General features: G+C 35.9%; 1 protein-coding gene across 1 annotated transcript; it reads right to left on the bottom strand.

The window, feature by feature from the left end:
* Nucleotides 1–2781: 2781 nt before the first annotated feature.
* On the bottom strand, nt 2782–11908 carry LOC100888572 (SEC14-like protein 2). Its single transcript, XM_030991017.1, has 11 exons — nt 11896–11908; nt 11568–11611; nt 10913–10975; nt 8534–8627; nt 8101–8195; nt 7683–7781; nt 6823–6967; nt 5164–5270; nt 4526–4665; nt 3283–3434; nt 2782–2888 (listed from the first exon to the last, which is right to left on the bottom strand). The coding sequence occupies exons 1-11, from the start codon at nt 11906–11908 to the stop codon at nt 2782–2784; spliced, it is 1059 nt and encodes a 352-aa protein (XP_030846877.1).
* Between the last annotated feature and the right edge of the window lie 2567 nt (nt 11909–14475).

The raw sequence follows: 14475 nt of genomic DNA, 5'->3' as shown, positions 1-14475 counted from the left end.
TTGTATTGGAATATATTCATGGATCTATCGAAAGCTTTCAATATTGTTGATCATTCAATTCTTTTGTCAAAATTGTGTTTTTATGGAATACGTGGGATCCCATTTAATTTTTTAAAAGATTATTCACACAATCGTCTCCAATATACTATGTTTAAATATTCTATAACTGATTTTCTGTTATAACATGTGGAGTCCCCTAAGGGTCTATCCTAGGTCCCATGCTGTTCTTAATACATATTAATGATCTATTTAGATCCTCTGAAAACTTAGAAAATGTTATGTACGCAATGAAAAAGTTCTTATCTTTACTCAATCTGATTATTCGGATATTAGTAATGTTGAAAGTAATGTTAATGAAGAAGTGAATAACGTGGCAAAGTGGCTTAAAGCTAATAGATTGATTCTTAATCTGAACAAAACCAACTATTGTACCAAATATTTCATAATAAAAAAATACTGTTTCAAATTTATTTAGTAATAAGCCTATATCACTTCGAATTAATTATGTATATATAGCTAAGAAAAAAGTTGTTAATTCTCTTGGTAAAATGTAGATATTTTGTTGGGATGCACACATAATAATGTTATATTAAGGAAAGTGTCAAACTGTATAGGTATACTGTATAAATTAAAGACTTGTGTAACTCTCTCGATATTAATTACACTTTATAATTCACTCGCATTGTTTCATTTCACATATTGTATAGTTATTTGGGGAAACTCAAGTCAATTGAAAGTGAACACTCTTTATAAGCTACAGAAAAGTTTGCAGTCACAGAAGATAGTTATACATCTCATTTTGGTCCATTATTCTTCATTATTCAATTTTTGTCTCTTTTTGCTTACATGTATAAAGATAGCTGCATTGTTTTAATTTAATAATGAAATTCAAGCTTAAAATACTAGATTTTGTAAATTATTTCACTTATGGAAAGTAAAAACAACTTTTGCACAAAAAAGAAGAAGTTAGAAATGCCTTACATTCAATTTGGAATAATTTACCACAGTGCACGCGATGCATTTAACTTTATACGAAGAAGAAGAGATATATAGTAATGTGAATGCAGACCAACTGGGAGAGTCGGAGGGAAAGAAAAAGGTGGAAAGCGACGCAAAGTAGAAGTGTCGTGTGGACATTAAAGTGACTTGGTAACATTGTTGAAGGTTGATGAAAAAAATTGCTTAATGTTTGCATAAAATGTTACTTAATATAGTCCTTGTACTGTACTAACCCTCTGACATGCAAAATTTCTGAAAAAATTCTCAAACCAAGAAAATATCTATGGTTTTCTTTGAAGGCGTCGATGTACAACACCCTCTAACAGTGATTAACAGTAAATTCTCCCAACCATTTTTGAATTTTCCCCAACCGTTTTCCGTGAAAAAAAGGCTATAAAACAGGCTATAAAAAATCTGTCAACACTAAAATGTCTGGAATGGAATATAAAGCCATTTTATTGCTTTGTTAGATTTCCATTCACCTAAAATGTAATTAAATTGTAATAATATAGTTGGAAGAATTAAGGAATCGATCAGATCAGTTTTTCCCAATTTGTACCATGAATAACGATCCGTTTTCACTCAATTTTTCAGATTATCTTTAATTGTACATCTAGCATTGAAGTCACTACCTTGGCACCACTATCTATCATCTGAACAATGTTACCAAATCCCTTTAAGGAGAGAGAGAGAGAGAGAGAGGGGGAGGGGAGGGGAGGGGAGGGGAGCGGGATAATTGAGAGCCCCTGAATAAAGTGTACTCGGACCGAGAATACAATAAAGGTGCGTTGAATACTAGACTACGATACTAGACTCAGCGAATGAGTGTCTTGATTGGGCATCAGTACATGTATAAGAGGAAAAGGTCTTAATTTTTCATAATTATAAATCAGAATAATTTTCCTGGGAAAATCTTTTATTCCTGGTTTACTGTGCTTATTCTACCAACTTATCGAAGAAGGATATTATGCGACGACTGAGCTATCTATAGTAAAACCATAATGCATGGCCCTACAGAGGAATTTTTCCTGTTGGGGGCCGGGGGAAAATGCAATGAATGTTTGACAATTTATTGCATTTTCTTCGTTTTAGGGGATTTGTGGAAGGGGCCGCGTACCCTAGCAAACACTGCGTACAGTCATGATTCAGGGGCTTAGCAATGGCCTCGTTACTCTGAGGCCCCAGGATAAAAATCGTGTCGATCAGCTATATATTAGTGCCCTTTTGTGAGGCATTAATCCTCATTACTGTCAATTATGACTTAAGGGCGTAGGTCCCTTAGCTGATTAGCATAGTAGCACACATATGATTAAGCAGTCACGCAAAACAAGCACTCGCACACTAATATTCAATAAAATCTGAGAATGTATGCCATTATCTAGATCTATTAGAAATAAATAATTTTTTTAAAATCCTTCCCTAAACTGGGGTAAAAATAAATATTCCACCATTATGACCAACAGTGTAGTTATAAGTTTTTGGTTAATATTGAGTTAGATTCTTCATCTTTTGTTTCTTATCTTCTTTCTAAGGAACTATTAACTCATATTTCAGCAATTTCTCCAACGCTTGTGTACTTGTACTTAAACTCGGAAGAGAAATGATCAACTGGAAACGATAGGGAAGTTTAATTATTGATACAATCAGTTGAAATCATTTTTTTCATTCAAGATCCTAAGGTATTCAAGGCTCATGTGCTACAGAATTTTGAAAAGTAGGTTTATTGTTTTATTATTTTATTGCCTACATATGCAGATGTCTCCTCTAGGTCTATCAATCCCGCTATTCTTGCTTCATGTCTATGACGTCACTGGGTTCCAGGAGCTCCAGCCAATAGGAGAGCTTTTTTGATTGGATCCAGCTGTGACTGTTGTCAAATGTGACCACACCTGGTAGTAAAGGGGAAAAAGCGGTACAAGTTGTATTTTATTAAATAAGCCCCAAGTATGCAAAAGATGCAATAACAAGAAAAGCCGAAGATCGATCAAGTAGGCCTATATATCCGCAATATATGCTTCGTAATTTATGTTAGGTAATATAGGTGTTATAATACATTCACAAACTGTGTGCTCTCTAAAAATGTGATCAAAAAAGATAAAGACTCATTGTAAATAAGAAATCCGATCCTTTATAAACGAGAATATGAAGGTAAAATATATGAACATACGACTTTCTCCTATCCGATTTCTATTTTCTATCATGAAATGGGCTTCATGCAAAGAAAGACAATGTGGACAGATGCAAAATGCTATCAAAATGATGAAAAAGTGGCCTACTACTTACATTTGCCGGGTTCAGTTATCAAGACTTCACCGTTCTCAGGTACCATGTGACTGTTGTATTTCTCCAGTTTCAAAATGGCCGTCTTCTTACCCTTCGAGTCCACGAGATGAAAGCCGAATTTGATGTCGTTGCAATCTGTCTGGAATTCGTACCTAAAATACCCAAATAAAAGCAAGAAAAGACCATGTCAAAACGATATAGCTATTCACGTGTGCAATGCGTCAACATTTGCCTCCACATGGTCGCATACAGATAATATGTTATCGTCATAAGTATTTGATAAGCTAGCACTTCGATACTTATTAATTCATTCACCTGTTGCGAATAATCGTATTGAAATAATCAGAATTCAAACAGCATACACTACGTGCTAATTGGTAGGTCAAGCTACAATGTTTGTCCTACCTAGCAACAACTATTTTATGCGATGTGCATTCTGACTTTTGAGATGCAAAAAAAAAAAAAAATGACAGGTGAATGTAATAGCTCTTCGCTAGGTTAACGTATATATATAAAATGTATTATCTATTCCGTTTGAAAGGTAATATCTCAGCATAACTGCTGGAAGTGGTGGCGCCCGCACTAGCCGACCTCAACCCAGCTCCTGCATCGAAACCGCACGAAATCTACTTTTTCATTTTCGATTGTAAACAAACAACCCTGGTATATACTCCGAGTGCCTAGTGAGAGCATTCACACGGTCAACTTACGCTATCCTCTAGTCGTGTAAGCGCGTTACTCCTGGAAAAATCCAGGAGTAAATCAGTCGGCGTAACGGTCGGCGTAGCTAACACGACTATCGTTCAGACGGTCACTACTCCGACCTTTACGCCGACCTCACCATACTATTGCCGACTAGCTCTAGTTTAACGCCAGCCAAAATTGCCATCGTGTGAACACGGCTGATGTCCGTTATAGGCTAGATAGGTGTCAAATGCCCATGAATGCCAAAGAAAGAGCTGCATTAACATTTTTGAAACAATAGACCGGTTTACTAACATATTCTTGTTTATTGATGTTTATTTCCTGGGAACCTAGTGACGAGTTATTCCATTAACAAGTTGGTTAATGAATGAACTACAATATTTGGAACCAAGTCTGCTTACATTACTTGTTGCTGTGTCTGGCGAGCACCATGTATGCTTTCATTTTTTGAAGTACAACCATTTTTGAAAAGTATGCCTCAAATTAAAAACATGTTAGTAAACCGGTTTATTGTATTGATAACACTTATACCTGATACCTCAAGACACTGTTGGGCTTTGTAACCTGGTACTCGAATTCCACGACTCCTGCCCTCGATACCTGGTGTGTAGCCCATGTGTGGGGTGGCTTCCGGTCTTTCAGGTAGAAGGAGATGGGTATCTTGCCTCCAGTCTTGATCTATGCCATGTTTCATAGGAAAAATGAAACATAACAAAAAATGAGCCGAGAACAGTAGGTAAAATATTTTTAACTCACATAATATATCAACAAGGCATTTGACAAATAGATGTAAATAAATTCCTCCTCACTTGCATTTCTCGTTAGTACCCCCCCCCCCTCCCCTGCAGTTTTATTTTACGTGGGGTGGGGACTTCAACAAAGACAGTAACAAAAAATCAATGTACTTTTAATATACCAGATGGCAGTTAGTTTGGAATTAACTGTTCTAATACTAGAATTTTATATGTGTTAATTCAAAGGAAATTTTAGAGAAAATTAATCCAGTATCCATGTAACAACAGGTGAGATAATACAATATCATGTGAGATAAACTCTTGAAGATATTATGGTACGTAGCCATGAAGAAAATGACTATGGAAAAATACTAAATTTATTGATTTTGGATCGCCTACCAATAGGATTCCGGGCTACTTTATAAAGGATATCTCGATTTACCAGTGAAGAACACATCTCGTTTCCATCAGGATCTGCCTTGGCTCCTCCCCAGTAAACCGGCAGCTGATCGGGGTCTATCTGCATCAACAAAACTTCCTTCCAGTTACCTGGAAATGTTAGATAAAAACCCAAGTATTGTTGAGAATAGATCCAATTTTAAACTAAGTATGTTCCCTTATAGAACTGGAGAATCAAAAATTATTACACGTAAACTTGTCAATCAAAAGGGAAGCTTTGACAAGTCCCTCGGATAGGACTTGAAACTGTAGCCCCTGGTTGATTTTCTAAACCCAAATACTTTGATCTTAAAGGTAGTACAAAGTTTTGGGAAATTTTGAAAATAAGCAGGATAGTAATTCTTTACAATTTTGATATATTTGGATGCCCCTGTGGATGTATCATAACCAGCTCTCACACTCTGTCGTGTAGGCCTACCGTCCACCTGCCGGGCTATTAAAAAACAACAGAGTCCAGAACGTTGGGTTTTGAGCGAACTTGTCCCCGGCCGCAAAAAAAAAATCATAAAATTAATCTTTTCATCGTTTCGTTGCCATCTTCTGACAGTTCTCACCGGGCGCATACCGGGTGTTGAACGTGCTTCTACCGTCTTCACCGCCCAGATTGAATTTTGTTGAAAATTTTGGCCGTTTCCATACCGGGCCCACCGAGTCCCCGGACTGCTGACGTCATGACACGACTGCCATAAATACCCCGATTTGAACGACAACGGTCAGTCCGCTCTCCATTTTTCTTCAAGGAAACTCCACGACACTTCTCCTCATCTTTTGATCACATATTTACTGCATATTTTTTTGCCCGTTTATCACCGTTCTGTAACGGGTTATGAGCGTGTTGTGAACGTGTTCATACAGTGTGACCGTTTTCATAACGTATTCATACCGTCCTCATACCGTTCAACACCGTCCTCTTGCCGCTTACTTGCGGCCGGTGCCAGCCGGCCAAAGTTTTGAACATGCCCAAAACTTTCGCCGGGTCCCACCGGGTGTAAATAAGCGCCAACGTCCTATTAACGTGTTGCCCGCTTTGATAACGAACCACCGTGTGCCCTCGCCGTTCTCCACCGTCCGCAGACATTTTCGCGCACGGTGGCACACGGTAGGCCTACACGGCAGAGTGTGAGAGTCACTTTAAGAATTTAACCCCTGAAACATTTTTACTTTCGAGAAAAATTAAATATAAAAATTTACCGGTGCTCTCGGTAAATGTTGATAAATTTCAAATAGCGCTTACGGCCATACAATGGTAGCTGCGACCAGGAAAATCTCAGAATATGTAGTTGTGATATGTCATTTCCAAACGGGAATAGCCGATTGGTCAATTTTAATCAAAAAACATTGTTTTATGGCTTAATTAATATCTTGACCTTGAGAGGGAGCTTTACAGCATAAAGAGTTTATTATTTACAATTTCATAACTTAAGACTCGATTTCAACCGTGACAATGATCACTGAATATTGTAGGATCGCATATGCTTCCAATATGTTCATTTGAACCAAATTCATGACCCCATACCAAAACTTTGTATAACCTTTAACAGTCAAGTACAAACAATTATGGCATCATCATCAGATCATTGTTTTTTCATTTTTATCATCATCACCAAATTTATACTTTTTCGATTATGAATTTTAACCTCACTTCCTAAAACGTGTAGTTTCTTCCTTGTCTCCTCTTGTAGGAATGGTTTGAAGATGGTGTAAGCGACCGGGAACACCATGGGTGCACGGATAATGTACATACGATGAATGAGCTCAGGATAATGCTGCTCAGCTAGGACAGCCATCTGCGATAAGATAAAACATGAGAATTTGGAAGGTATTCAAGCAATTAACCCCTTTAAAGTGTTCAGATAGCGCAATTGTCAAGGATCAGCAGCGTATATACTTGGGCAGGACTTCAGGAAGCCACATCAAAAGGCGAAAAAAAAAATAAGAGAAGAGAGAAAGACAGACAGAGAGACACAGAAACGGACAAAAAAAAACTGAGAGAGCGGGAAACACACACACACACACACACACACCTTTCGAACCATCCATTTAATTGGTGTCTCTGTCAATTGACATTTCATCCACATCCTAAGACCGGTTTCACCACCACTCGCCCCCTCCCCCTCAATGTGTTGACAAGGCCTCGGTCAAGGAACATGGTTAATCGAGCCTCTTTTCCATGTTATATTAATGCACAGAGAAAAATCATAAATAACTGTTAATTTTGTCACTCTGTTGATGTCGCCATAAGTGGGCTGCTGACCTAACGATGATATTTTAAGACCCCTTTTTCGTTAATTTATGCTACCCCATATTATTAATGATATAAATCGAATTCGGTTGTAGGCATAAACATCATGCCAAACTTATTAAGTTCCTCCTTTCGAAACAATATTGATTTCATTCTCCATGAAGATTTCAAGTAAAAAGGACAATAGAATCAAATCAATCAAAATAATCAATTAAAACACATTAAAAAAATATGAAAAATTGACAAATGAAGGTAGTCACCTTGAGGAAAATATCAATACCAGGTTTCCATAGATGATGTACTCCAAGGTTCTCCATGTCAAAGATCATCAAAGATCCCTCAGTATGCTTCAATCCTCTCTTTAAACAAAACAGATAATAACGATGGATTAGGAATTATCCATTCTTTTCAGATTATAATGTTCATCTATATAAAGGGCCCTCATGAGGTGCGATTGATTCTGATAAAAAAAAATATAGCCGTATAGAATAGAAAGTATAGTCATAGAAAACATGGTCATAAAGTGAGGGTCGGATTTATTCAAGTGTTACTTTTCACATTGAGTTTCCTCCTTTCTTCCCTGCCTGTCTGTCTCTATTTTTCCTCTTTTCTCTCTATTCGATGGGGGACACCCCCCCCCCCGTTTCTACGCCACTAAATATAACACTAAGTCGATACCTGTTCTGAAAGACGAGCATGACTTTGCATCAGGTCCTCAAGTGAATGAGCATAGGTCTTGAGGATATCACTGGTCTTGGCTGAATATAGCACTCCTAAAATCAATCATAAAACCAGTTTAAGTGGTTCAATTCAGTGGCAGATTCATCATCCATATATCTGACCATAAAAATCTGTTTTTAGGCCTACACGTTTGTACAGCTATGTATCAGAAGTAGGTTTGGTTTGCCGGGGAAGTCTCCATGTGCCCTCGATCTTGGTTCACACAATGTCATCATATTATTCAGACATGATTTTCTTGTGATTTATTTATGATCACTTGATGGCATTGGTAGCAATAAGACTGAATAAGTTTGTGATCAAACATGAGTGTTTCTAACCCCCTATGTAGAAGTTTGACATATTTCACACATTCTCATTTTACAATGAATACCTTTAGGATCGAAGTTACCCATTGGTGATATATAAACACCATGACCCTCTTTGTCCAATCCAGATACTCCTCCACACCAGTATGTTTTCAAGGCCTTAAGAAAAAGAGGGAAAATAAAAGCAAATTCAAAGATGACACTTTCATTTTCTTTAAATTGTTGTAATAATTTAAATGAGGCGAGAATAAAAATATAGAAAATACATACATATATAATTATATAGAGAGAGATATACCATGGACCAACTTGGTGTATTAACCGCACGTGGTACATTAACCGGGCATCATAAAAACTGGTATATTTATGACCCTAACCCTAAATTCAAAACAATATAACTAATTTAACTAATGACTAATGATTAAACCTTTTATTTCTTGGGAGACCTTAAATTTGTCTCTGCCTGCAAACGTTATGAGAGGGCAGTAATTCTTTTGTGCAATCGTAAAAGGGACACAAAATTGTGCTGTTAATAAAGACCATGTCTGCTTATTGACTCATTTTTTCACGTCTTTTTGTTGTTGTCCGTCTAATGACGCCTTAAGTACGATTTATATATATATATATATGTGTATATATATATATATATATACACCGTATGGCGTCATTAGACGGACATATCTAGTGACAAAATGAGTCATTAAGTAGACATGGTTATTCGCAGAACTTGTCATGTCCTGTTAACGTATGAACAAAAGAATTACTGGCCTCTACGTACGTTTGCAGGCAGAAGAACTTAAAGGCCTGCCACGAAAAAAAAAGGTTTAATCATTAGCCATTAGTTAATTAGTTATAGGGTTAGGGTTAGGGTTTGGGATAGGGTTAGGGTTAATATACTAGTTTTTTGTTATGTAGTCCGGTTAATGCACCATGTACACTCTTAATGTCAGCGAGTAAATTGTGCCGAGTAAAACAAGTTGAGTAACAAAATGAGCAATTCAGTACTCAAGCTGGAGTAAGACCTTGATTTTAGTGGTACTCGTCACCCGAGTAATTTGTTACCTTCGATAAAGAGTAAATCAATGACTCAACATTGAGTACGAATTTCGTTTGTATCAATTTTGAGTAAACTACGGTTGGGTATTACGCTGCGGCAGGTGATAAATAAATCAACATTGATCTCTTACCCGAATTTACCTCGGGTGCGAGTGAAAGTTGGATCGATGGAAAGTGCAACTAGCTGTCAATATGCATGTGACACCTGTTCTACACATTTTTACATAATAGCAGCTGTATGTTCCTTTGTCTACCTAAGGAACTGGATATTTTGTACTCTTTCATTGTCCGTCATGTGCATGTCTCGTGCATGCATGTGCGCGTGCAGAAAGATGCGAAAGAACTGAGATACACTCTTAGAAAAAAGGGTGCAAAAAAGGGTGCAAAATAAGAGTTTGCACCCTTTACATAAAAATGAACCCTATCGACCAAAAGAGGGTGCAAAATAAAAGTTTGCATATTGCATGCATATTCATGATTACTTTCCACGTGTTCACATAAAAAATACATTTATCATGATTTGTTAAGCAAATTATGACAATGCACATCAATTTTTTAATTTTGTATTTTCCTTTGGCAATCATTAACCAATATATTATTTTGTCTGATCATGTTACAATTACATTCACGTTTTAGCAATAGATATATTGATTATATGATTCTTAACCAAGAAACATCATGCATGTTTAATATGTATTTGTGTACGAGCAAATTTTACCAGTATTCCTCGATGATGGGTGCAGGATTGCACCTTTTAAAGGGTGCAGGATTGAACCCCTAAAGGTGCTGCTATTGCATCGGTTTGCACCCCTAATGGAGTAAAAACATGTACTTAACTTAGTACATGTTTTTACTCAATATTGATTGAGCAACTAAGCGTTACCCAGAAAACATACTCAATATTTGAGCAAAAAAATCGCTCAAACAATTTGAGTCAAAACATGTACTCGTTAATTGAGTAAAATTTGGCTCAACTCATGAGCAGTTTCTTACTCGACATGAGTTGATTACGTTTCTACCCAGTACTGAGTAAAAAAGGAAACCGCTTAAAAAAGAGTAAATATTGAGTAAAGGTTGACTCATTCAAACTGAGTAGAGATTTAGTCTTTTATTGAGTAATATTTTTACTCAACAGATGGGTAGATTTGTTACTCAACACATGCTGAGTAAAGTTTACTCAAAAGTCGGGTGGTTTCCTTTTGACCACCCAAAAGAGTAACATTTTGACTCAAATTGAGCAGTTTTTTTTTAGAGTGTAGGGTTATACATAGATGTCTTGTTGATACACATGTAGGGTTATATTATGTTCCTATATGTGGCTGTAAGCTTATATCCATATAGTAGTCAAATTGTTAAATATCAGAAGAAACATGACGGCAAAGATTTACCTCAGGGACCTCGAACGTTTCCAAAATGGTGTCGATGTTGTTCTCTTTTCTCCAAGTAACATCCTAAATGATTGGAATAATCGAACAAAATAAGTTTCATCAAAAATGAAAAAAACATGGAAATTTAAAGATACGTAGAAATTCAGTACCGGATCAAGAATTCTCTTGGATCGGGAGGGGGAGGGGGAAATAACGAAGGTATTGTATTTAAATATCTTACTCAAGAATACACTTTTTAATCTAATGGAAAAATTGCAAAGAATATATTTCACAATTATGTTGACAATATTTATATGTATTCAATTAAAAATTAAACGATTATAGGCCTACTGGAATGGAAGTGTGGTAAGATTCAAGCACTTTCAACTTTTAATTTCATTTAAACTGAACTGTTTGAATGTTGGGTAAAACAAAATTTTACCAAACTGTATTTTGTATAATCCATTACAACAACAAAAAATTAAAACTTTTCACGCGCTTGAAAATTAAACGTACCGACACGCACTTTCACACGAAATTTAACCTAACACAAGTTGAGTCAATTGACTATAATTTTTTTCTTAATGAGAAATATATATCATGATCTTTATCTTTAATATCTTACTGTGCACACAACTTTGGACTATCTGGCATGAAGTCAGGCCAATTAACTTACGTTTCTGAACATCACCTCGGTCTTATTAAGGTCAAATTTCCTTGCTGAAAGAAGTAAAGAGAAGAAAAAGACCAGAAAAATATTTTTACACAAGTTCATGAATCGAACAGTGTTTAGCAAACTTTGTAGAAGATCAGGGGGAGGGGACACGCACGTCCGCGATATATACACAAAGAGGGGGATAATGAAAATGTTACGTACCCTTTGTGGCTCAAAATGCTGTCGATTTTTCCAACCATTGTGGCAGTGCCCTCTGCCCGGATACGCCAATAAATGTATACAATAAACAAAACCAGAATCATGTGCATAGTAGTCATCATGTTCGTACCATGTTTGGACATTTCAATAGAAAACGTACAAGCCTATTGAAATCGCCTTAGGTTGATTTTTCCAAAATATTTGCGATCGTATTAATACTAATTTCAGAAAAATAAATGATCGTTTCGACTTACCCCGTAAGAATCGCAGTAATAATGCATCATTATGCTCTGGTTTCAAGATATCGGCAACATTTTCCTTGAACTAATTTAAATGAATGCATGCAAAAGAAGAAAAAAAAGACAATTGTACATATACCATACTGTATGAATGCTAAGATAATCAACATTTCAGAAAATTATTATGCTTTTGTTTTTATTGCACTAAGACGTTTTTGTTGTTGTTGTTGTTTTTACACTGTTTTTTTTTTTTTAAACTGACGAGTGTATAGGTAATTTGCTCTAAAAGCACAAAAGCTTATAAATTAATGAATAGTAATTTAAAAATGACACTGACAAAACAAAGATTGATACTCGACGTGACGCCAAATCAGGCAAGCATATAAATCACTTGTAAATGTAATCAGTAGTTAGACCTTCAACATGCCACTTGTATTAATTACCATGACAATTATAAAATGGCAATTAATTAGCGATTGTTACGGGCAGTGTTACCAGATAAGGCAAACAATGATTCACCTGTAAATCAACAATATGACAAAGAAAGGCACCTTAGTATATGAAAAAATTCGTCAAATGGAACTCGAATAGAAATAGTTACTCGACGTGGCACTAACTCGAGCTATCACACGATTCACCTGCACAATTTTAGACAGAGTGAACTCAATTGAACTTATCATTGAAGAGCATATCAGTGAAACATCTGGAGTTCAACATCAAAAATGTTATTAATAAACACACGTTTCCAATAATAATAATATTCAGTTATTCACAGCAAAGACAGCATGAGAGCAAATTACCTGTAAACTGGTCAGTAAAAAATTAATAGTGTCAAAACAACAACAACAAAAACGCCTTAGTGCAATAAAAACAAAAACAAAATTATTTTCTGAAATGTTGATTATCTTAACTGGAGTTCAACATCAAAAATGTTATTAACAAACACAAGTTTCCAATAATAATGACATTCAGTTATTCACAGCAAACATAAACAGTATTTAGCCATTCCACTTGCCACTAGTCTCAATCAGCATGGCCCTTCAGTAGAGATTGTTATTCGACGTGATACCAAATGAGGCAATAGAGGAAGCCAAATTAAGCCCAATCATTTGCAAAAGAAAGCATAGGCGTAAACTTAAATAGTAATATCGAAATGTCTCTTCAATAAAGACTAAAAAGTTAAATTATATGTATTTTGCTTTCTTTTTTGAATTACTTGATGGACGGATTCCCACAATTATACAATTTTTCACAACTGCGCCAGGAGTGTCAATTTTCAGACATGGCACATTATAAATGTTCACTATTATTATTTTTTACTCGACGTGACAACAAATTTAGCAAGCATAATGTTATTTAAATAGAGTGAACCCAATTGAACCCATTGACTGCGGAACGAGCATATCAGTGAATTAGAATAAAAAAACTATGTTGTGTGCATACACGACATTATTTTTATATATGTATCAAAGGCTTAATGATACAAATACAAATGCAAGAAATCTATAATTAAAAGAAGAAAACAAACTATACCTTTTTCAATTTCTCCTTGTGACTTTCAGTGAGGTCTTCCAGGAAGCCGCTCATCTCTAAAACGGAAATTCTCACTTTAGCGAGCCAATAATTTATGTGATATCAAGTTCCAGTTTCAGCTTCATAATCTCACTGAATCTGTAGACTCTCCGGCTCTTTCTGGTGTGTGTCTTTCTTGATTCCACAGACTCACTGCCTCATTGATTCAGAGCATTGATGAATTTATTCTTAATGTGATAACTTCTATAAGTAGGACTGGTCCTGGTACCGTCATTTCCCAGGGAGCAACGACTATGATCCGCTTCACGTATCAGCCGTAAAAATCCTACCTTAAATTTGGATGCGTGTTGCTTTTAAAGGTTCTCTCGATCAATTGAAAACTCAGAATTATTCATAGCTATCTACCGTCTGAAACAATCAATCGAACAAACAAACAGACGAACAAATGAATGTCTGTCTTGAGAACTGTTATAAATTTTGAGCCACGGTATAAGATCAAAGATAACTTATTATCGCGTTTAAGTATGACGACATTGACGAGTCAATAATTATCGGATAACCAGGTTGATAAACCCATCTTGTAATCGCAAAGGGGTCAAAGATCAGAAATGGTAGTGCACAATAATTTGTTTGTATCTGTAGTATGATAAGATATGAGGAGGTCTTTATGGACAATATTTATCAATCTTAATAAGATCAGTTAAGGTTTCCAAACCATTAAAAATCACCATGCATTTCAAATGGTAAACGGTTACCGTATAATGAATACACTGTATTTGGCTACCTCTGTTTTGTGTGTGTGCGGGGGGGGCGGGGGTCATATTGAATGTCCCAGGAATTGATAATTGGCATTCAAATCAAATTGAAACCAACCGTAAGCAACTCCAAAAGCCTTGTTCATCATTTATTGAATATGTGAACATTATAGTGAAATATTA

The sequence above is a fragment of the Strongylocentrotus purpuratus genome, unplaced genomic scaffold, assembly GCF_000002235.5.
Source record: "Strongylocentrotus purpuratus isolate Spur 01 unplaced genomic scaffold, Spur_5.0 spur5_scaffold_2, whole genome shotgun sequence".
Classification (NCBI taxonomy): Eukaryota; Metazoa; Echinodermata; class Echinoidea; order Camarodonta; family Strongylocentrotidae; genus Strongylocentrotus; species Strongylocentrotus purpuratus.
Note: the sequence above shows the minus strand (reverse complement) of the source record. Positions and strands in the feature narration are given on the sequence as shown.

Coding starts and splice junctions, on each gene's coding strand:
- LOC100888572 (XM_030991017.1), bottom strand. Junction 4,666..5,163: donor ACGAGATGTGTTCTTCACTG/GTAAATCGAGAT, acceptor AACATGGCATAG/ATCAAGACTGGAGGCAAGAT. Junction 2,889..3,282: donor GATAACTGAACCCGGCAAAT/GTAAGTAGTAGG, acceptor CTTTACTACCAG/GTGTGGTCACATTTGACAAC.